Source organism: Ovis aries, chromosome 1 (assembly GCF_016772045.2).
Source record: "Ovis aries strain OAR_USU_Benz2616 breed Rambouillet chromosome 1, ARS-UI_Ramb_v3.0, whole genome shotgun sequence".
Lineage (NCBI taxonomy): Eukaryota > Metazoa > Chordata > Mammalia > Artiodactyla > Bovidae > Ovis > Ovis aries.
This window is the reverse complement of record NC_056054.1, coordinates 265,075,170-265,097,264: the sequence shown is the minus strand read 5'-3', so window position 1 is coordinate 265,097,264 and position 22,095 is coordinate 265,075,170. Positions and strand designations below refer to the sequence as shown.

The following is a 22,095-nucleotide window of genomic DNA, read 5'->3' as shown; positions in this document are numbered from 1 at the left end:
CCCCACCTGGCCCGGGCCTGGGCCCAACTCGGTGACCCACAAGGGCTGGCCAGTCCGAGGTCCTGACTCTGCCTTCCAGGGGTCCTCTCACTTGCCCAGCACTCCCAGGCCTGAGCGCCACCCATGGTCTGGGCCTCGGTCCCTCTGTCCCTGCTGTACCTGAGGTCTGGGCCACCTTGAGGAGTCCTCTTCGGAAAACACTCTTCAGCCTGGGCTTCATGTTGAAGTCCTTGGCCCCGCCAGTCACGGAGATGAGCAGGTTGGGCGCATCCAGGCCCCACTCCTGGGTCATGAGCTGGTAAATCAGGCTGGAGGGAGTGTCCTGGGAGAGGCGGACGTACTGCAGGGAGGTCAGAAGACCCCGGGGGTCAGTGGGTGGCCAACCTAGGCCCCAGAGTCTGGCCACCCTGCCCCAGCCATGCCTGACAGCCCCAGGCAGGCAGGTGGATGGATGTCACACTGGGTCCAGACGAAGCAAGAGTGGCTGCCCCCAAGCAGGTCACCAATTGAGAGAAAGGGGAGGCAAGCGCTGAGAAGAGAGGCCGCTGGTGGGGAGGAAGGGGAGCAGCCCCGGGGTCTCTCTGTTGAGGGTGCCCCAGCCTGAGCCCCACGGCCTGACTCCAGTCTCCCCATAAGGCAATGTGGTGATGCATCAACAGCGGCTCATGGAGGGGCGGGGCTTGGAGCTGGTGCTGAGGAAGGCGGCTCTGGGGCCAAGTTCGCCTTGCACAACATGCTTTGTTTAGCCTCTTTGGCCAAGTGGGCAGCGACTCTGAGAAATCGAGGAGGAGGGTCATACCCAGCCAATAAGAGGCTGGGGTCCCAGAACTGCAGCACAGAAACAAGCGACCCCATCAGACCCCTCAGGGCAGAGCTATCCACGAGCTGTCATGGAACCCTCCAGAAGGTGGGTTAAAGCCAGGGGGCTGGGACTCTGATTCAGCAGGGTGGGGGTGGGGCCCGAGTCTGCTTGGCAATGCTGCTGGCCCAGTGACCACCCTGAGATTCACAGCACCAGAGGGAGATGCCGGCCAGGCCTTGCCCCCCACCCCCGCTGTTCCCATACGCACCCCCATGCCATGCCCCCAGGCAGGCCTGGGGCCCTGACCCACCCTGCTCCACCACCTGCAGGGCTCTCACCTCTACCACTGGCTCTCCCTGCCAGCCCCAAGGCCTCCCATCACCCCCGCCGGCAGGCCGTGTGCTCCCCTGCTCCCTCCTGGCAGCGACAAAAGCCATTCAGGCCTCCCCCTGAACTTGCCACTGTGCCCCGCCCACACCTCTCCTGGAGCCTTGGCAACAAATCCCCTGAGGGCACCATGTAGCTCTATTTGCCATGCAGGGCCCTCCACCCCACCCACAGCACTGGGCAGGTGGGTTCTGTAGCTCTCACTCCCTCCCTAAGGAGGTCCGGCCACCGCAGTCAACTAGGGTGGGCTCTGGTCCATAGTAAGAACAATGGGGTCATGGAAACCAACCTTTCCTGCTTTCTGGCCCAAGCCCGTGAAGACAATGTCACCGAAGGCATCTGTTGGCATCTCTCTGACATGCTTTTTCGGGTCCCACTCCTGGCCCTGGAAAGTGGCCTCCTCCAGGTGCTTCTCACGTGGGTAGCCGCACTCACACACCACCTTCCTGCAAAGGCCGCAGGGTCACCAGGGGCAACTGATGCCTGCGCCTCTCCTCGGCAGGGATAAAGGAGGCCCAGCGGAGTCATGACTAGCACCCCAGCCACGGAGTCAGCGGAGACACATAATTGTCAAACTTCTAAAATCTAACGACAAAAATCTTGAAAGTCAGAAATGATACTTTACTTGTTGGAGGAAAATAATTGCATGACTGATTTTGAGTCAGAAGCCAGAAATCAGTGCCAAGGAAGAATCCACACAACATTTTTCTAAAGATGAAAACTACCAACCCAGAATTCTGCATCCAGCAAAAATATCTTTCCACATGAAAGGGATGTCAAGACACACTCAGAGGAAAGAAAATCAGGGAACTGGTCAACAAACTTCCCCAAAGAAGATGGCTAGAGGAAGTTCTCTAAACAAAGGAAATGATAAAAGGAGGAATTCTGGAATATTAGCACGTTGTCAAGCAGGGAAATTTTTTTAGACACTAACGCATAGGCCGGCTGTTTGTTCTGTAAGTGAATATTGAAACATCTTTAGCCAACAGTGTTCAGGTGAGGAAAGATATGCTAAGATGTGCTGCTCTGTCTCCGGTCAATAACTTGTTGAAAACAAAGAAAGAAGACTGGAAAGAGTAAAACTGTGGGTGAGTGAATAAACGCGTTTTCCTCCTCTTAAATTTTCTGAAGTATGTTTGACAGTTGAAGCAACATTGCACCATGACCTAATATGCATGTGGAGGAAATTTTGTAAACAGTTATAATATAAATGGGGAAGGGCAAAGCGTTGTAAAAGATGGGAATGTTTCTACATTTCCCACAAACTGGTGAATGTCAACACCGGGAGACTAGGATGAGTTCCGAATACACACAGATATCTCGAACCCAGGTCTCCTGCATTGCAGACAGATGCTTTACAGTCTGAGCCACTAGGGAAGCCCATATCAGTAATATGTGATAAGTTAAATATATATAATGTAGTGCCTGGAACAACCACTAAAAAGCTATAAAAGAGATATAGGCAAAAATAGCATAGATAAACCAAATGGAACTCTAAGAAAAGTTCAAGTAACCCACAGAAAGGCAGGAAAAGAAAAAATAAAGAAATATAAACAAACAAAAAGATACAATGGCAAACTTAAGTCCTCGTATACCAATGAAAGGGAAAGCGCTGGTCACTCAGTCGTGTCCAGCTCTTTGCACCCTCATGGACTATAACACACCAGGCTCCTCTGTCCATTCTCCAGGCAAGAATATTGGAATGGGTTGTCATTTCCTCCTCCAGGGGATCTTCCTGACTCAGAGATCAAACCCACATCTCCTGTGTCTCCTGCATTGCAGGGAGATTCTTGACCACTGAGCCACCAGGGGAGCCCCAGAAATTGGCAAAGTGGATAAAAAAATAATAAGATCCAATTATTTGTCATCTACCAGAACCTCCTACAAATACTGTGATCTAGGCTAGTTGGCTCCTCTGCAGCAAACAGGAGCTTAGGACCAACACACACAACTCGAACGGATCACAGAGGCATTCCACTGGGAGACAAAAGCCAGCCTTGACACATCACCTCGTGAAGGATTCCTCTTACATGACTTTCAGCACCTGAAACAGTTGCAGGAAGGAAGAGCAGATGAGTGATTGCCAGGGGTTATGGATGTGGGGATAGAAGTGACCGCTGGTGGGACCGTGGGGTCCATCTGCAGTATCTTTACAATTTCATATAAATCTATAGTTATTTCAAAATAAAAAGGTCAAAAAAGCACACGGTATAGGCTCAAAGCAGAAACATCTAGATCTGGGACTAGAGGGATGCACATGGCCCCCCAAAGAGAACACCCCACCATCTCTTTTCAACTGCCACCTCCTCCCTTGCCTCCTTTGTCTTGGTGGGTTAAAATCATTTTACTCCTTTAATGCCGTTCTTGGGAGGAGAGAGAGGAGACAGCAACTATGTTCTTCACAGCTTGTTAAATTGGAAATCTACACATTTTTTTAGAGTCCTACTTTAGCTAGTAACAGGTGACCTAGAAGACAAGATACAAATGAGGCCAAATCAAAAAATCTGACACCAGGTGAGACCTGAGCCCAACGACACCAGGGGAAAACACGACGGGACCTAGAGAGAGAAAATGGGTTTCCCTGTAGTTTACGGAATGTGGCCTTAGGGGCTCCAACTCTCAACTTCTCAATTTAAATGGGGGAAAAATATACATTCTCTGACCCCTCACCTGCAGAATTTGTGAGGGCCAAATAAGATTCTAGATGAAAGATAACTTACAAAATTTGTGCAGGTTAACTAACAGTGCAGAGGACCAAGGCTGGATCAAGAGGCCAAGACCCACCCTGTGCTCTGTCTCCTGGGCTCCTGGGTTCAGTACCCCTGTCCCACTGCTCAGGCCGGGGCCTCCTCAGGCCAGGGAGCACTGGCCCAGCCACTAGGAACTCCAAGCCCACCTTCTTCTATGACTCCTTGTGTGTAGGCATGCTAAACTGCTTCAGTTGTGTCCAATTCCTTACAACCTTACAGACCATAGCCCGCCAGTTTCCTCTGCCCATGGGATTCTCCAGGCAAGAGTCCTGGAGTGGGTTGCCATGCCCTCCTCCAGGGGATCTTTCCGACGTAGGGATCGAAATTGCATCTCTCCCGTCTCCTGCATTGGCAAATTGGTTGTTTACCACTACCGCCTGGGAAGCTCTCATGACCCCTTAGGGGACTCAAATCACTTCTAGACCTGTAGGGCTCCCCTGAGCACCACCCGTGAGCACCTCCATTCAGGTAGGAGGAAGCTGGGTCCAAGGTGGGGAAGGGGGCCACCAGGACAAGGACTCCATCTTGTGTCCTTGCCCAAGGCCACCCCAAAGTTCCTCATAAATTGTAACAGCCTAGAATAGACCACACCCTCCCCTCCTCTCTTTCAACCATCCCCCAATGAGATTAGGTCTTCAATCAACAGAGTGTTCCCAAGCCTGACACAGAGCAGGAAACTACAGATTGTTGACCCAGAAGCTGAATAATCAGAGAACTTTCACAGCACTCTTGGCCCATGTGGGTAAGAGGGCTCTGCCCCCTTTCCCCTCCCCTCACCAGCACCTCGGGTCATACGAGGAAGAAGCTGCCAGGGGGAGTTATGCACACTCAAGTAACAGCCCGCCCCACCTCCCCCCACCCCTACACAGCCCCCATGGCTGTTCCTCACATGGGTCCTGGTACCAAGAAAGGTGTTTCAGAAGTTTCAGAGCCAAACATATCCTGAGCACCATTCCTTCAAAGAGGGACAGAAACACTGAACAAGGAAGTGGTCCCATTTCTGTCTCAGATACAAACTGTGCCCCAACCCTCACTGACCCCTGTGGATGTTTCTCTGCTATTTGTTCAGAATTCAGAGGATAGGAGGGGCCGAGGTTGGACAGATGGCACCCCTTGAACCTCTACCAACCAGACCCGGGCTCCACAATAACCTTCTTCAAAGGGTTTTGGAGCCAATGATTCCTGCAAGGAAACCTGGGGCTACTGTTGTAAGCCTACTTAAAAAACTAAAATCGGAGACCTCAGTGCAAAGCCCTCTGCACATGGTCAGAGCAATCAGCCTAAACTTGAACTCTGATCACTACTGAATACAGCCTTGAGGCTGTCAGCTGGATCACGATGCCAAACTTCTCTGATGCGGGGGTCCCCCATGGCCTCCGAGAAGGAAGGGGGCTGTCGTCTGAAGAGAAGCCAAGCTGGAGGGTGAACCCCTAAATGGGGCACTTTTTGTGACAACATCCTGGGCACATCCCAGGAGGAACAGCATCATCGTCGGTGATCATGCACCTCTGGCTCCAGATTATCATCCTCTTCCATCACCCAGACACGGCATGCCCCTCCCCTCTGTGTTGTTCACAGTCTGAGCTGGATGCTGGCTATCTGTCCAGTGGGGAAGTAATAAAGTGACTCAGCCACGGTCAGAGCTCAGAACTCATCCGAGAAAACCACAAAGCCACATAATAGCAGCGCAGCAGCAAAGACAAATAGAGAGTGTGGTGGAGGGAGGGGTTGCATCCTGGGTGTGGTCAAGGAGGGCTCCATGGTGGAGGTGGCATCACCAGGTGACAAAGGAGCGGAAGTGAGGCCTGTTTCCTGCAGAGTGAGGACTAGGGTGTATCTGGAGGGGAATGCTCTGAACACCCCAGGCTGGAATATACACTGGAACTGTCCCCTGCTGAGGCTCGGTCAGCCCTGCCTTGGTCAGCTACCCCATGTGGAAACAGGGAAAGAAATGTGTTAGTCGGTCAGTCATTTCTGACTCTGTGACCCCATGGACTATAACCCACCAGGTTCCTCTGTCCTTGGAATTCTCCAGGCCAGCATACTAGAGTGGGTTACCACTCCCTTCTCCAGGGGATCTTCCCAAGCCAGGGATCAAACCCGGGTCTCCTGCAATACAGGCAGATTCTGTACTGTCTGAACCACCAGTGGGAACAGAACAAGCCACTCACCCAGCGTCAGACAGTTTGGAGCTTTCCACAAAGTATATGCATTCTTTCTTCTTAATGTTGTCAGGAATCCATGAACTCAGGTTTTCTTGCTGAGGGTAAAAAGGTCACAGAGATTCTCAGGCAGTTAGGTCAGTGCCATTCCAAAAACCACACCCCACACCTCATTCAGACCCACCCGTGCGCCCTGACACACTTCAGGGTCTTCCTTCAGAGACAGGACACCAAGCCCTCCCCCACCACCTGCCGGAGACCCTCAGATGCCGACCCCAGAGGGAGGAGGGGACCTGGGGAACCGCTCCTCCCGGGCCCCTGGGACTCCACAGCCCTTTACAGTTTGTAGGTCAGCACTGCCTTTCTCAGGAACAGCAGTGTGATGCAAAGGTGACCACATCCGTGGGACCAGGCTGAGATGTGAGATACCATCTTCACACCCAACCAGTGGTGTGTGACATTCAAATGTCCCCAACACAAGCCTGCCTGGGGCTTTCCGTGCAGTCAACCCAGGCCTCAGCTGGTGCCCGGGGCCTTCCTTGTTGGGTGAAGGATGCAAAGGCATTGCACAACGAGGCGGATGGGTACAGGGGCTTACCCAGCACTTTCCCAGTTGGAACCAGGACAGGAACCAACCCAGGGGCACAGACCCGGGCCCCCAGTGCTCTCTCCAAGTCCCCCCTGCTGGGTTGTGGTCCCCCGCAAAACTAGGTGGTCACTGTGCCCCACCAGGGCCCTGGCAGACCCAGTGACCCCAGACCTACCTTTTCACAGCTGCTGAAGAGGCGCTGCAGCCTCCTGCTCCTGCAGAGGCTGGTGCTGCTCTGCCGGAGGTTGGGGACCATGGCCAGGTTGGCCACCCTCCTGGGCTGCACCCCAAAGCCATCTTCCTCCCTGGAGCTGGCCTGATCATGACGCCTCTTCACCAGTAACTCCATCCTGATGCCCGGCTCAGGCTCTGCAGGACGGGCTTGGTCCTGCTACCTCAAAATAAGCTTCTCTCTGGCTTTCGAAGCCAGGGGGCCTGGAAGTGAGGTAGGAGGTGGGTGGGCCCCAAGGTGAGCAATTAGACATTTTGAGGAAATTCTCCTTCTAACATCTCAAGGAGAAGTTACCTTGGCAGGAGCAGAGAGGAGCTAAGCTCTGATGGAAAAAAACAAGACAACCACAGTTTTCGTCCTTGAGGTCGAGGAGACTCCCCCTAACCCCTCTGCACAAGCACAGAAACGTTCGGTGGGGGTCCAAAAGGAAGGAGCACTAGCCCATAATATGCCCTGTCAACCTCTCAGAGACCCTCATGCTGGAATCCGTCTTGGCTAGAAGATGCACCTACACATAGGGGAGGGCCCTGAGTCGGCCCAGATATGGGCAGAACGTAGGATAATCGGCCAGAGGAAAACAATGACCCAGAAAACGGCCCCATATAAGCGACCTAAGCTGCCCCTGCTGCACACAATTCTGTGAACCTGACCATGTGTCTATTTGCAAGTATTCTGTTCTTAATACACACTTTACTTCTCCCACTGCTTTTCATCTCTTTGCTGATTTCTTTCTTCAAAATAGTCGAGAACCGAACCACTAGCTACTGACTCTAGCCACTGGTCCCTGGTGGTCCAGTGGTTAGGATTCAGTGCACTCATCGTCACAACCCAGGTTCCATCCCCGGTCAGGGAATGAGATCCCACTTGAAGCTGTCACACCCCGAGACCACTCAAGTTGAGAAGCCAGCCCCCGGGCTGCTGCAGTGGGCCAGGGGAGATGAGTCAGGCGTTTCTTCCTGTGGGGCCCCATTGCCTTCTGGTTTGCACATTTTTCTGACTGCCCCAGCTCTGGCCTCATCAGGTGTGAGCAGTCTGGAGGCACGTGTACAGCCACGGGGCCCAGGAGCCCATTCATCCTCTTGGGTCACCAAGGGCCAGAGAAAGAGCACCATGCCCATCCCCACTGCTCCTGTATGCCCGGTGATGCCCAGGAGCCCAAGACCAGGGGAGAAACCACCCAGTCCTCACACGCAGTGCTCACGATGGGGTCCCAGCCTCCTGCTTTCAGTCATGGGTCACTTCTTCTGTTTTTCCAGAAGAAGAAAAGCCCCCACTGCCCACAGAGCTCGTTTTGGGAGTGGACTTGCACTCTGTGACACGGCCCCTCCAAGCAGAACAGATCCTGTTTTCTGAAACCCTTGCTCTGACCCGGTCTCCATCACTGGGGCCTCGGTAAGCAGTATGACTACTTCCCTCAGGTCACGAATGTGAAAATAAATACGTGCAGACTCCACGAGTTTCCCTGGAGACACGATGCCCACAGTGACATCTCATGACATCACCCATATCACCCAAGGTGTCATCCAGGGAGGGCCCCACTGCCACGGGCTGCTCCAAGGGTGTGAACAGAGGCAGAGGACAGGTCAGGAGGTCTCCCTCCCTCTCCCACCCCGAAGCCCTTTCTGGCCACGTCACCCTCCCCCATACAAGACGGTCACTGACGGTCATTGATAGTCCTTTCTCTGCCCATTGTGGTGTCCAGCATAGGTGGCCCCAAAATGTGCCTCAGAGACATATGATTATTTTGAATTTAAAAATTTAAGAAGAACTGACTAATTGGAAAATACCCTTATGCTGGGAAAGACTGAAGGCAGGAGGAGAAGGGGATGACAGAGGATGAGATGGTTGGGTGACACCACTGACTCAATGGACATGAGTTTGAACAAGTTCCAGGAGTTGGTGATGGACAGGAAAGCCTGGCATATTGCAGTCCATGGGGTCGTGAAGAGTCAGACACGACTGAGCAACTGAACTGAATGAATTTTAAGGATGAGATGTTAGATAGCATCACTGACTCAATGGACATGAACTTAAGCAAACTCCAGGAGACGGCAAAAGACAGGGAAGCCTGGTGTGCTGCAGTCTATGGGGTCACAAAGTTGGATGCTACTTAGCAACTGAACAACGACAAAAATTCCTTAAGAGACAACCAACAAAAGAGGGCCACTCTTACCCTCCCTTCTGTCTCCTTGGGAGCAGGGCATAAACCTCTCCTGTGAGAGGTGCACCCCTGCACCCAGAGACAGAGGGACCCTATCACCAGAGATGCCGACTCGGGGCCAAGAAGCCTGTGTAAACCAACCTCGCGACTTCTTTCATTGACTAAAGCCCAAACTCTTTAGATCCTTCACTCACTGGGTACCCCAAACTCAAGTTTCACTGCCCTGTCAATTCTTTACTAGTGTATTTTTTTTTTCTAAATAGTATAAAAGCTGCCTGCTTTGCCCACTTCTTAGGTCCCATTCCTATGGGACCTCCAGGTGCATGAAATTAAATGTTTCTTTTTCTCCTGCTAATCAGTCTTGTGTCAGTTTTACTATTATTATTAGTTCAGCCATAAGAACCCAAGACAGGCAGCAGACGAAGTTTCCCCTCCCAACACTTTTCATCTAGCTTCGACAAGTGGTCACTGTGCTCTGGTGGAGGGGGGCTGGGATCTGCCAGGGAGTGAGGCACCTGCCATCACCTGGCCTCCCTGGCCCACCCTCTTCTGGGCCATTCAGTTCAGTGCTGGGCACTTGGGGCACTTGGGGTCAGGGTTCAGGCCACCTCTCACTTCTTTGTCCTCACTCCTCCCCCTGGGCAGCTCCTGCCCCCTTGCTTCCGGGCCAGGGTCACTCCCAGACGTGCCCATACCTGCAGAGAGGAAGGGAGCCAAACCTCCCTCCCGTGGAGGCACCACGACAACACAGGACATTGTTTCCAGGAGTGGGTGCTGATGCTACAGACACCTACAGATGCCCAGGCAGCTTTGGAACTGAGCAACGTGCAGAGTGGAAGAGTCCAGAGGAGTGCTAGAAAAAGCCTCCATCACCACAGACAGACAGAATGAGTGCGGTGACAGCTCGGGACAGGGGAGCTGTAGGGAGTGCCCCAGCCTCCTTCAAGAAACCTACGTGGTCACCAGCAGATGTTAGTAGAAAGAGGGATGGGCAAGGCCATTCTGATGAGTCTCAGATGGAAACAGGAACCATCTTATTGCAAACTGAAGGAAAGGCAATTGTGTTATAAAGAGGTAAAGAGCTTGGTGAGCTGCTTCTTTCCTGGTGTTTTGTGGGAGACATAACTTGTGAGTGATGAAATCTGACCAAGGAAACATGTAGGCCAAGTGTTGAAAGTGCAGCAAAGCTTCTCTTGAGTACTTACAGCAAAATGCAAGAAGAGAGAAATGACCTAAAGACAGACTTCTGATCACAAAGAATTCAGGGCTTAGAGAGTTGGGAGATGCTCAGCCTATTGGCATGGAAAGGGTTGAGAAAGCTTATTCAGGGAAGAACACAGAGGGTATGGCTGGACTTGCTCGGGATGGAGGTGGGCTGGCTGTTTTCATCCAGCAGGGAGACTAGACAGCATCTCAACAGAGTCAACATAGGCCGGGATTTGCCTCTGTGACAAGGGAGGATGGGCCCCAAGGCATCTCACGGCTCAGGGGGCAGCTCTCCCAGCACAGGCCCAGAGGGAAAGGGCACACAGGGCAGAATGCTCTCCTGGGGGCCCAGCTGCCCTGCGCCCCTCCCATCTTGGCCTCCTCAGCAGCCCCAGGGGTGGCCTGGTGTGGCACGGGGTGACCCTGTATGACGGCCTGCACTCTGACCAGTGCTGTCTCTGACCAGGGATGTGCATACACCCAGGGCTGGGGGCAGGAGATTACACATGGCTACTTCCACTCAGAGTTGAAGGATGGAGGTGCCCAAAGCCTGTGGCAGAGGGCAATGTGTTGGGGAGGGGCTGCCCCAGACCAGAAGAGCCCCTGGCCTGCGATTCCAGCCCAGGAGGGTGCAGTGGGCTCTGCACAGCAAAGCCTCGGGGCAGGACCATCCCCCAGTGGGCCTTAAGGCTTTGGGCTCACTTAGGACCTGTCACCCTGCCTTCTTTCCCACTTCCCCTTTCAGAATGGGAATATTCACCCTCTGCCTGGCCTTCCACTCTGTTCTGGAAGCACACAGCTCATTGCAACCAAGCAGGACCCTATAAGGGGGCCTTCCCAGGGCAGGTGTGTTGCCGACATCCTCTGTTGTACATTTCCTGAGTGGTTTTACACATGTGAAAGCCCCACTTCCACCAGATGGAAGATGTTAATTACTTGATGATCTTAAGCATGTAGCCCACAGACCTACTGGAGCCTGAGGACTGATGACGTTAGCCCCTGAGACCCTGCCCTGTTGCCATCAACCAGTGAGAGGTCAGAGAGCCGTGCACGAGCTGATCACATACTCTGTGATCACTGCCCCCCTGCCCCAATGGCCTGGGTTTTAAAAATGCTTTGCTGAAGCCTTCAGGGGTTCCAGATTTGGGGGGGCACAAACTACCCATCTCTCCTTGTTCAGCCCTGCGGTAAACCTTTCTCTGCTCCAATGCCGACGTTTCGGTTCCTTTGGCCTCCTGTGTGTCCATCGAGCACATGAACTGGAGCTCAGTGCCACTGACTGTCTGGTTCCCCAGGCTCACGGCTGGAGAGGACTATGTCCCAGGGTGAATCCACCTCAGGTCTCCCCACATCTGATTTAGGGGAGACTTTGGAGTGGATGCTGGAGTGAGTTAAGATTTGGGGGCTGTTGAGATGGAGTGAGTATATTTTGCATGTGAGAAGGGCATAATTTTAGGGGGCCAGAATGGGATGGTCTGTGTTCCCCTAAAATTCCTATGGGGCATTTAGGAGGTGGTTGGGTCAGGAGGGTGGAGTCTACATGAATGGGATCAATGCCCTTGTAAAAGAGACCCCAGAGAGCCCCCAGCCCCTTCCTTCACATGAGAACACAGGAGTCTGCTCCCAAAGTGGGCCCTCACTGACCACGCAGTCTTAGATATCCAGTCTCCAGAACCACCAACCACACAGTCTTGGATGGCCAGCCTCCAGAACTGTGAGAAATAAATATCTGCTGCTTATGAGCCACTGAACGTGGTCTCATATAGCAGGCAGGATGCACTGAGACAGGCAGTGAGCGGCGCTGGCCTGGCGGTCCTCAGGAGCCACCTGGCACACCACTCGTGGCAAAGGGGGCTTACGCTCGAGTGGCCTTTACAGAGCCACCTGCTGTCCTAGCCGGCAGCTTGCCGGGCCTCACAATCAGCTTCTCAGGGGAGCAGATCAGCAAGAAATGTTCCAGGTGACACAAGAGGAAAAGGCTCTGAGAATCTCACAACTAGGCAGCTAATCTGTAAGGGAACCGGGACTCTCCAGGGCTCAGTCCTGCAGCCAGGGTCCCCAGCCTCCAGGATCTCCTGTCTGGTGATCAGAGGTGGAGCTGATGTAATAATAATAGAGACAGAGGGCACAATAAAAGTAATGCACTTGAATCATTCCAAAAACATTGCCCCATCCCAGTCTGTGGGGAAATTATCTTCCACGAAATTGGTCCCTGGTGCCAAAAGGTTGGGGATCACTGTTCTACGGGACAAGTGACAGAAGGAGCAATAAAGGACCTGGTCTCAAGAAACTCAAGTGCGTTTGCCCAGATTCACAGTTTTCGGATTCACAGATGCCCATCTCAGCACACTCACTAGAGGCTTGTGCACATCTTCTCAATCCCAGCTGCCAACAGGTCCCTAGGAAATGTATCAAACACCATTCTTTACACCCACCACTCATCAGATTTTGAAGGGCAAAGCCATGTGTAACCATTCCCATGCCCAGCTGCAGGGAGAGTCCGGCATGACCCCCACTTCCTCCCCTCTACCCACACCCCCCACACCACACCCAGACCCTTGCCCAACAGTCTAGGCCCTGGGAGAGTCCAGAAAACCAGGCTGACAATGAACTTACAACCCCTGCATCAAACCATCTCTGGGGTTCTTCTCCCCAGAATCAAACCATCAGTTGCTCTCTTCACATATCACCTAAAAGCAAATTTGGCCACCCTGTTTCATAGCAAAAATTATCCATGAGCAATTAACAACCTCAGATATGCAGATGACACCATAATGACAGACATTGAAAAGGAACTAAAGAGCATCTTGATGAGGGTGAAAGAGGAGAGTGGAAAAGCTGGCTTAAAATTCAACATTCAAAAAGCGAAGATCATGGCACCCAGTCCCATCACTTCATGGCAAATAGATGGGGAAACAATGGAAACAGTGACAGATTTTATTGTCTCAGGCTCCAAAATCACTGCAGACAGTGACTGCAGCTATGAAATTAAAGACACTTGTTCCTTGGAAGAAAAGCTATCACAAACCTAGACAGTGTATAAAAAGCAGAGATACAACTTTGCCGACAAAGTTCCGTATGGTCAAAGCTATGATTTTTCTAGTAGTCATGAACAGCTGTGAGAGTTGAACCACAAAGACGGCTGAGTGAGGAAGAATTGATGATTTTGAACTGTGATGTTCATCTATTTCTGCTTTATTGACTATGCCAAAGCCTTTGACTGTGTGGATCACAATAAACTGTGGAAAATTCTGAAAGAGATGGGAATACCAGACCACCTGACCTGCCTCTTGAGAAATCTGGATGCAGGTCAGGAAGCAACAGTTAGAACTGGACATGGAACAACAGACTGGTTCCAAATAGGAAAAGGAGTACATCAAGGCTGTATATTGTCACCCTGCTTATTTAACTTCTATGCAGAGTACATCATGAGAAACGCTGGACTGGAAGAAACACAAGCTGGAATCAAGATTGCCGGGAGAAATATCAATAACCTCAGGTATGCAGATGACACCACCCTTATGGCAGAAAGTGAAGAGGAGCTAAAAGCCTCTTGATGAAAGTGAAAGAGGAGAGTGAAAAAGCTGGCTTAAAGCTCAACATTCAGAAAACAAAGATCATGGCATCTGGTCCCATCACTTCATGGGGAATAGATTGGGAAACAGTGGAAACAGTGTCAGACTTTATTTTTGGGGGCTCCAAAATCACTGCAGATGGTGACTGCAGCCATTAAATTAAAAGACATTTACGCCTTGGAAGAAAAGTTATGACCAACCTAGATAGCATATTCAAAGGCAGAGACATTACTTTGCCGACTAAGGTCCGTCTAGTCAAGGCTATGGTTTTTCCTGTGGTCATGTATGGCTGTGAGAGTTGGACTGTGAAGAAGGCTGAGTGCCAAAGAATTGATGCTTTTGAACTGTGGTGTTGGAGAAGACTCTTGAGAGTCCCTTGGACTGCAAGGAGATCCAACCAGTCCATTCTGAAGGAGATCAGCCCTGGGATTTCTTTGGAAGGAATGATGCTAAAGCTGAAACTCCAGTACTTTGGCCACCTCATGTGAAGAGTTGACTCATTGGAAAAGACTCTGATGCTGGGAGGGATTGGAGCCAGGAGGAGAAGGGGATGACAGAGGATGAGATGGCTGGATGGCATCACCGACTCGATGAATGTGAGTCTGAGTGAACTCCGGGAGTTGGTGATGGACAGGGAGGCCTGGCGTGCTGTGATTCATGGGGTCGCAAAGAGTCAGACACAACTGAGTGACTGAGCTGAACTGAACTGAACTGTGATGTTAGAGAAGACTCTTGAGAGTCCCTTGGATTGCAAGGAGATTAAACCAGTCAATCCTAAAGGAAGTCAATCCAAAATATTCATTGGAAGGACTGGTGCTGAAGCTGAAGCTCTAGTACTTAGGCCACCTGATTCAAAGAGCCAACTCATTAGAAAAGACTCTGATGCTGAGAAAGATTGAGGGCAGGAGGAGAAGGGGGCAACAGAGGATGAGATGGTTGGAGGGCTTAACCAACTCAATGGACATGAGTTTGAGCAAGCTCTGGGAGATGGTGAAGGACAGGGAAGCCTGGTGTGCTGCAGTCCGTGGGGTCACAAAGAGTTGAACATGATTTAGGGATGGAACAACAACAATTAGCACAGATTTTTGCTGCTGCTGCTGCGAAGTCGCTTCAGTCATGTCCGACTCTACGACCCCATAGACAGCAGCCCACCAGGCTCTGCCGTCCCCGGGATTCTCCAGGCAAGAACACTGGAGTGGGTTGCCATTTCCTTCTCCAATACACGAAAGTGAAAAGTGAATGTGAAGTTGCTCAGTCATGTCCAACTCTTCGCGACCCCATGGACTTCAGCCTACCAGGCTCCTCCATCCGTGGGATTTTCCAGGCAAGAGTACTGGAGTGGGGTGCTATTGCCTTCTCTGATGCCCGCTTATGAGATCTCCTGTAAAAACAGTACTGCCATACTGGAAAACAAACAAACAAACACCATCTACTCATGAGTCAGTTCATGATATGTTCTGTACACTTCTGACCTTCAGATTCAAAATATCTAGGAAGCCAAGGAAATTACAAACTACAGAGGCCCTAGATTTCTCTGGGCCTTTGCAACAGTGTTCCAGGAAGAATGTAAATTCTCATAATAAAATACAGTATTTTTAAGAAAAGTATCAATTTCACTTTGAATTTGTTTTGTTTTGTTTTTGGAGGAACTGTATTAAAGCCAACTGAGTATATTATGCACACAGTTCAAAAATCACATGATTTAACATAAAACAAGAGAGTCAGAATAAATCCACCGCTTGCAGCAGGCTACATTCAGCCACATACGTGGAATGACTGTCCTTTTCTAAGAAAAAGTCTGAAGAGTAAGTGATTGGGCAACCCTCAGAGAGGACAAGTGAAAGTGGAATCGCTCAGTCGTGTCCGACTCTTTGCGACCCTGTGGACTGTAGCCTACTGGGCTCCTCCGTCCATGGGAGTTTCCAGGCATAGGTACTGGAGTGGGTTGCCATTAAGAACCCCTTAAATGCGCTCTGAGCACAGTAAGATTTTCAATAATTCTTTCATAGTTTGGAGTTTGGGGGAATCTCTGGGCTTCTTAGGTGGCTAATCCAAATATAATTCACACTGTCCAAACGTTCAGGAAGGCTCCTGGAACACACCGCATTTCAGCAGTTCAGGTTTGTCAGCCCAGTGGAGAGAGGGCACCCACCTCACACAACAAATCTGCTCATTCTACAGTAATCAACAGTTTCCTCATTGCATTCTGCATTTGTTTAGTGTAATGAATAAAACATTTAAATTGCTATTTAGAATATAAAACACTGTAGTTCTTACAAATGGTAAAGTTATGCTGGGCTGTAGTTTAGGGTACTAAGGCTGTTATTTACAGAATAAAATTCAATGCTGCTGCTGCTAAGTCGCTTCAGTCGTGTCTGACTCTGTGCTACCCCATAGATGGCAGCCCACCAGGCTCCGTTGCCATTATCACTACACAAATATTGAACAAGAATGGTCTGTATTCAAAAATAAAGTTGCCACAGGCGACTGTTGATATAGGAAATATGGCTGGAGCGATAGAGTGATAGAGATATTAAAATTCATATATTGAAAAGGAAAAATGTACTTAACAGGGATATTTAATATTCCAAGAGCATCAACTAGAATTGTTAAGGTCATATTTGCTGACATCTCAGTTATAACCCTCCATTTTCAGTGCCTTCAGTTCAATCCAAAAATTTTCTGCAGACCCCAATCTACTGCACTTTACAAGGCCTCTGTTGACAAATGATTTTTTGGTAGTGTTCAACATATTGAAACTATTAGGAAAAAGACCAAAGGTCAGTTTGAGTATTTTCCCTCACAGGCCCAGCAAATTTTGAAATGAATAGTAGGGATTTAGAGAAAACTCTAAAAATAAATGACTTCCCAGAAGAGAGAGAATCTGACCACTAGGCCTGAATATAGTAACAACACGCACACCTACAATTGTCATCCAGCACAGAACACTGACAAAACGTGAAGCTGCGGCCCTAGAGAGGAGTGGGGGGCTGACGGGAGCATGGGGCGAACGCTGCCATGAGGACTCACTCAGACAGGGCTCCTCCTGGTACGCCGCCCTCCGCATCCCAGAAGACTCACGGGTAAACAGAACCACGTGCTGGTCTGGGCACACTGGCCGCGGCCCTCTGTGCGCCCCCTCTCCACTCCGCTAACCCTGTAGCTGCTCCCTGCGCTCCTCCTCCAGCATCCTTTGAAATCCTGGCTGTGACAGCACTTCCAAGACGAAAAATAGCCACACGCGGGTGAGGGGCAAAGGGAACTGGGCCGGGAGGTCTTGGGGGCGGGGGTCAGAGGAAGAGCCTGAGATGGCCAAGTCCCAGACGTCCCCTAGTCGCGACACGGCGCCTCCGGACAGACCGCGCCCAGCCGTGTCGCAGCGCCTGCCGCAGCAGTCCCGCACCCCCGCTGCAGCCCCGCACCCCCGCTGCAGCCCCGCACCGCAGCCCGAGCCGCGCCCAGTCCTCTGCACCCCGGCGCACTCACACTTTGGAGCTTGCAGTCTTCCCCGACCCCCAGCTCCCGCCCCCGCGCCCGGACCCAGCCGCATCCCTTTGCCCAAGCACCCCAGCCTGTGCCGGCCCTTGTGCCGGCCAACCCTCCCCCTGGATCCTGGGGCATCCTCCCCTTGATACGCGCCTCCGCAGCTCCTCGGTTCCCTCCACCCCGGGCAGGCGTGCGTACCCACCCGCTGAGAGAGGCCAGCGCTCCCGTGTCACTCGCGCCGCCGCCGCCGCTGAGCAGGACCGCAGCCCTGGCCCCGCGGGGCCCCCGCAGCGTGCTCCGCGTCACGGCTTCGGAGAGCGCAGTCCGCCCGGTCCCCCACTCCAGACCAGAGCCCAGGAGGAGAGACTAGCCCTCTGGAGCGCGGTCCACCTCCCCAGGCCCCCTCCCAAGAGGCTGGCGCTAAGGGTGAACCCGGAGGAAGAGGAGGAAGCGATTCTCATCAAGTCCTAACCGCAGTGAGGTGGGGCGTAGGACTGGATGGGGCTGTGTCGAAGAATAGGGGCCGGAGACCGGGTGAACCACTTCCTCTACTGGTCTGCTCCTGCCCTCCCCCATCTTCCTAGGGGCCCCAAGCCAGGAGCCCATTCCCTGTAAGGCAGGATCCAAGGCACCAGGAGGAGCTCAGCACAGGGTTCACCCAGCAGCTGCTGCCCTGGACCCACAGGTGCCTCATCTCCACCCTGGCTGCACCTTCCCAGTCCCCCTGACTGGAGCACAGAGAGGACTGAATGCTGACTCCCGAAAAACTGATCGAAGCTTTTCCTACAACCCCAAATTCTCTCACCACAAATCTCTCACCCCACAGCGGCCCTCGGCCCTCTCCTTCCTGGCTGCCACCCCAGTGCGGCCTCATGATCTAGGGAAGTGAACAGGGTCCTGTGCCTCCTCTGATTGCAGGGCCAGTGGCTGCCAGCTGACCCTCATTTCCTCCTCTGGGTGCATGGACATAGTGTCCAGACTCCTGCCTAGAGCATCCTCCTCTGGAGGGCCTTTCACCCCCATCTGCCTCTGCCTCTCTGCAAAGCTGCCAGGTGCGTTGACCAAAGTGCCCCAGGTGCACTGGCCAATGGCTGGCCCCTGTCTCACTCGCCCGCCACCCAGAGGTTTCCAAGCAGCTTGGAGTAAGTGTCAGAACCCATCAGAGCTCCTTGTACAGCACTCGATTGTTTTCTCAAGGTACTTTGAAGATGACTGGAGTCTCTCTTTCAAGGTGGTTGACACCAGCAATGATGGCTGTTACCCAACAGCTCTCGTCTGCAGGGCTGCCCACTGCAGGGGCACAGCGCCTAGGCATCATGGCTGGTCCACAAGACTGCAGCTCTGGTCTGCAGGACTTCACACTGCAGGGGCACAGACTCCACCCACCACAGCTGCATCCTCAGAGCAGCAGGAGCTCAGTGAGTGGCCATCACAGAAGTTATCCTGCTACATGGACAGCCACAACCCCTAAGAGGCATCTCAGACCCTAGTCAACAGGTGAAGGAAGTGGAGACCCACCCGTGTCCACAGCTGCTTGTCAGCAGCTCTGTCCACACTCTCACCCAGGGCTCCTTCCCCGATGCCCTCTGGCCCGAGAGTCATGTCACGTCTAAAAGCATACTAAAGGGAAGTTAATATTTCATGACACAGCAGTAACTGCAGAGCTGTCGGACAGGCTCGCTTTCATTTCCATATATCCCAGGGCCTCCATGGGAACATCACTTAAGGCCGAGTATCTCATGAACCAGGCTTCTGACAAAACATTTGTGCCCATAGTGACCCCTGTGGGGTTCCTTGCCTTCTAGAAAGCCACATATTTCACAAGCAGGTCATGCTCCATTGGGGCCAGATACCACTGCAAAAGCAATTATGAAACATCTTTTCCATAAAAATAAAAAGCAGGAACCATAGAGTACAAGATCATCAAGTACTGATCCTGACTGAGGGGTGTTTCAAGTTCAGATAAAGGAAATGCAAGGTAGAGGACTTTGTTCCAGCACAGACATCATGCCAAAAACATAAAGCCCCTTCCTCTGCCAGCCAGAGAAAACCACAGTCACTGAAAAAGTTACTAGCATGGCGTGCGCTTGTGAATAACACATTGAAATAGACAGGCAAGGCTGTTGGCTCCTTGGAGGAGGAGCTGGGGAGGGTTGGCAGAGGAAGGCAGGGAGAGTCCGGGGGCTGGGAGTCCCAGTCCCTGGACCTGGTCTGTCTGTGCTGAGGTTTCATGAGAAGCCTAGAGAGGGGCTACAGACTTTTTTTTATAGGGGGCCAGATGGTAAATCATTAGGTTTTGCACCTCCATTTGAACTACTCAACTCTGTCCTTGCAGCCAGAGAGCAGCCATTGGCAAAACACAAACAGGTAGGTCTGACTGTGTGCCAATAAAACTTTATTTACAAGAACAAGCAGAGGGCCTGGCTATGTGCCAATAAAACTTTATCTACAAAAACAGGCAGTGGCTGGATCTGGCCTGTGGGCTGTAGGTTGCTGAACCCTGGTCGAGGGAGAGGATGAAGAGTAGTGGGCCTAATGCTGGGGGACAACATTGTTTTCCTTCATTCCTTCATCGATGAGGTCAACAGATGGTCTCCACCCTAGAAATGTCTAATCAGAAAAGACTGCCCATGGAAGTAAGTGGGTGTAGTGTGCTGCCCAGGAGGGTAAAGACTGTGGACATCCTAGTGGCTGAGTGCCATTCCAGAAAGTTCTACCAGATTGCCCATACATTCTGCAGTGACAGTGATGAGAATGGAGGTAGAAATGACCCAGACAGTCAGGACATGGAATAAAATGAATAAACACAGGCCACTCTTCTCTCTACAAGTCCTTTCTGTGCTTTGCCACAGAGTCCATCTGTCCATCTCGATGGCTTTCTGCACTGGCCAGGGTCACTGTCAGCGGAGGAGGGCAGAAAGGCTCGATCACTCAGCCTGGGCCCCCCTCCCCCACACTAAGCACCATGCTAAGTTCCCACATCTGTTTGCAGACTTCGTGATCCAGTGTGGGAGGAAATCTTTTCACCCCCAGTGGATGATGAGGGAGCAGTGACTTGGAACCTGCCAGAGCTGGCATCAAAGGCACCTGCAGACCCTGCATGCTCATCAGTCAGCCAGCCCATGGGCATCTCCGTAAGCCTTGCTACAGGGAGACCATGTCTAGGTGCTGGGTCTCCAGGCAGAAGAGCCCAGGCCCGTAATCCAGGGGGAGAATGGCATAAAGCAGAGGGGACATGAAAAACATTGAGGTCAGCAGGGCAGGAACTGGAGGTCACAGGGTTCATGGAAGTAGCTGGGAAGGCCTTTCTCAACAGGGTGGATAGAAGAAGTGATCCACTTTCTGAGGAAGTGATGGATCAAGCCACAGCAATCAATGAAAGACATCTGGATCCAGGGAAGAGCAGGTGCAAAGGCCCTGAGGTGAACTCAAGTCATATGTTTGACGACCATCAGGAAGTGCGCCAGGGGAGTGTGCCACAAGATGAGGGGAGAGGGTGGGGCGTATCACGCAGGGCCTTGGGGCCCCTGAAGTGGGTCCCCTGGTCTGATGCAATGTGTGGGACCGATCCTGTGCTGGTGGATCAAACCACAGTGAGCCCCAAGACTGTGGTACTGGCTGAGTCCCCACAGGCAGGAAGCTGAGCCCAGACCCGGAACGTGTCCATCCTGCTGGAGCACATCACTGCCCAGTCTCTCCGAGGGACGATGCCATGTTCAGCCTCCATCCTAGCCACCCTGGCCACACCGTCTCGCCCACCAGCCAGCACCAGGCTGGCTGAGGAAAGAGACTGACGGCCATCAGTGGGCTGTCTCCCTGCTGTCCAGTGCCTCATCCATGGTGGGTGCCCAGCGGCCTCACAGTGGGGTATGAGTATCTCCACCCAGCAGCCCACACCTACCGTCCCTTCCAGACCTCCCTGCCCCTGATTCTCCATCTCTCTCCTTTTGGTCCCCCCACCACCAGAAGGTCAGGCTGTCCCTACCTGTCTGTGAGTCCACGCACAATCCAACATCAGCACACTGCCCTCCATGCAGAGCAGAGGGACAGGCGCTCCACGTGGCGGCCAGGCCCCTGGACCTCTTGCTCACCTACAGGTCTTGCTGGTGTGCCAAGGTGGCAAGGCTGTTTCATTGTTCCTACACCTGGTAACCTTGAGACATGAGGGTCGTCACCCCGGACCAAGATGGGGACCGCTCACTACTGGCTGGAAAAGTGGTGGATCCGCAGCCCCCTGATTCTTCTCAGTACCATGTGTGCCCACGGCACAGGCAGTGAGTATCCACGGAGCCCCCCAAGTCGCTCCTGTGAAATTCGGGCGTGGGGGCGCTGATGCATATGTGTCCGTGCCACGAGGAATAAACCGTCCTTTGCCTCTGACCCAGGAGATGTAGTCTCCTGCCAGCACTCACAAAGGAGTAACAGGCTGACTCACTAGCCTGCTAGAGGGATCAAGGGCTTCCCTGGCGACTCAGACGGTAAAGAATCTGCCTGCAGCACATGAGACCAGGTTCAATCCCTGGGTTGGGAAGAAGGGACTGGCAACCCAGTCCAGTATTCTTGCCTGGAGAACCCCATGGACAGAGGAGCCCAGGGCAGGTTACAATCTATGGGGTCGCAAAGAGTCTGGACTGAGTGACCAACACCTTCAGCGGGATCAAACCAAATCCCAGGCCAGCGCCCTGCTCAGAGTGCTGCCTGTTGCAGGCATTGGCCTTCGTGAATCTTCCGGGACCACCAGAGGG

General features: G+C 52.4%; 1 protein-coding gene across 8 annotated transcripts in view; it reads right to left on the bottom strand.

Moving 5' to 3' along the window:
• TRPM2 (transient receptor potential cation channel subfamily M member 2) overlaps positions 1-17,746 on the bottom strand; it is a 51,479-nt gene extending 33,733 nt beyond the window's left edge. For 3 of the 8 annotated variants that reach the window (XR_006057391.2, XM_042237655.2, XM_042237660.2), the window contains exons 1-4: positions 6,376-6,788; positions 6,111-6,199; positions 1,479-1,635; positions 160-340 (exon numbers count right to left, since the gene is read on the bottom strand). Coding sequence is in view for 7 of the 8 variants with exons in the window: in XM_042237655.2 (XP_042093589.2) it covers positions 160-340; positions 1,479-1,635; positions 6,111-6,199; positions 6,376-6,666 (718 nt within the window). In the remaining variant the exon portion in view is untranslated. Of the gene's footprint in view, positions 1-159; positions 341-1,478; positions 1,636-5,945; positions 6,063-6,110; positions 6,200-6,375; positions 6,789-6,865; positions 17,068-17,552 lie in introns of those variants that run through there. The other 5 variants (XM_027961066.3, XM_042237659.2, XM_060406181.1 and 2 more) reach the window with 5 other exon arrangements.
• Positions 17,747-22,095: the final 4,349 nt, after the last annotated feature.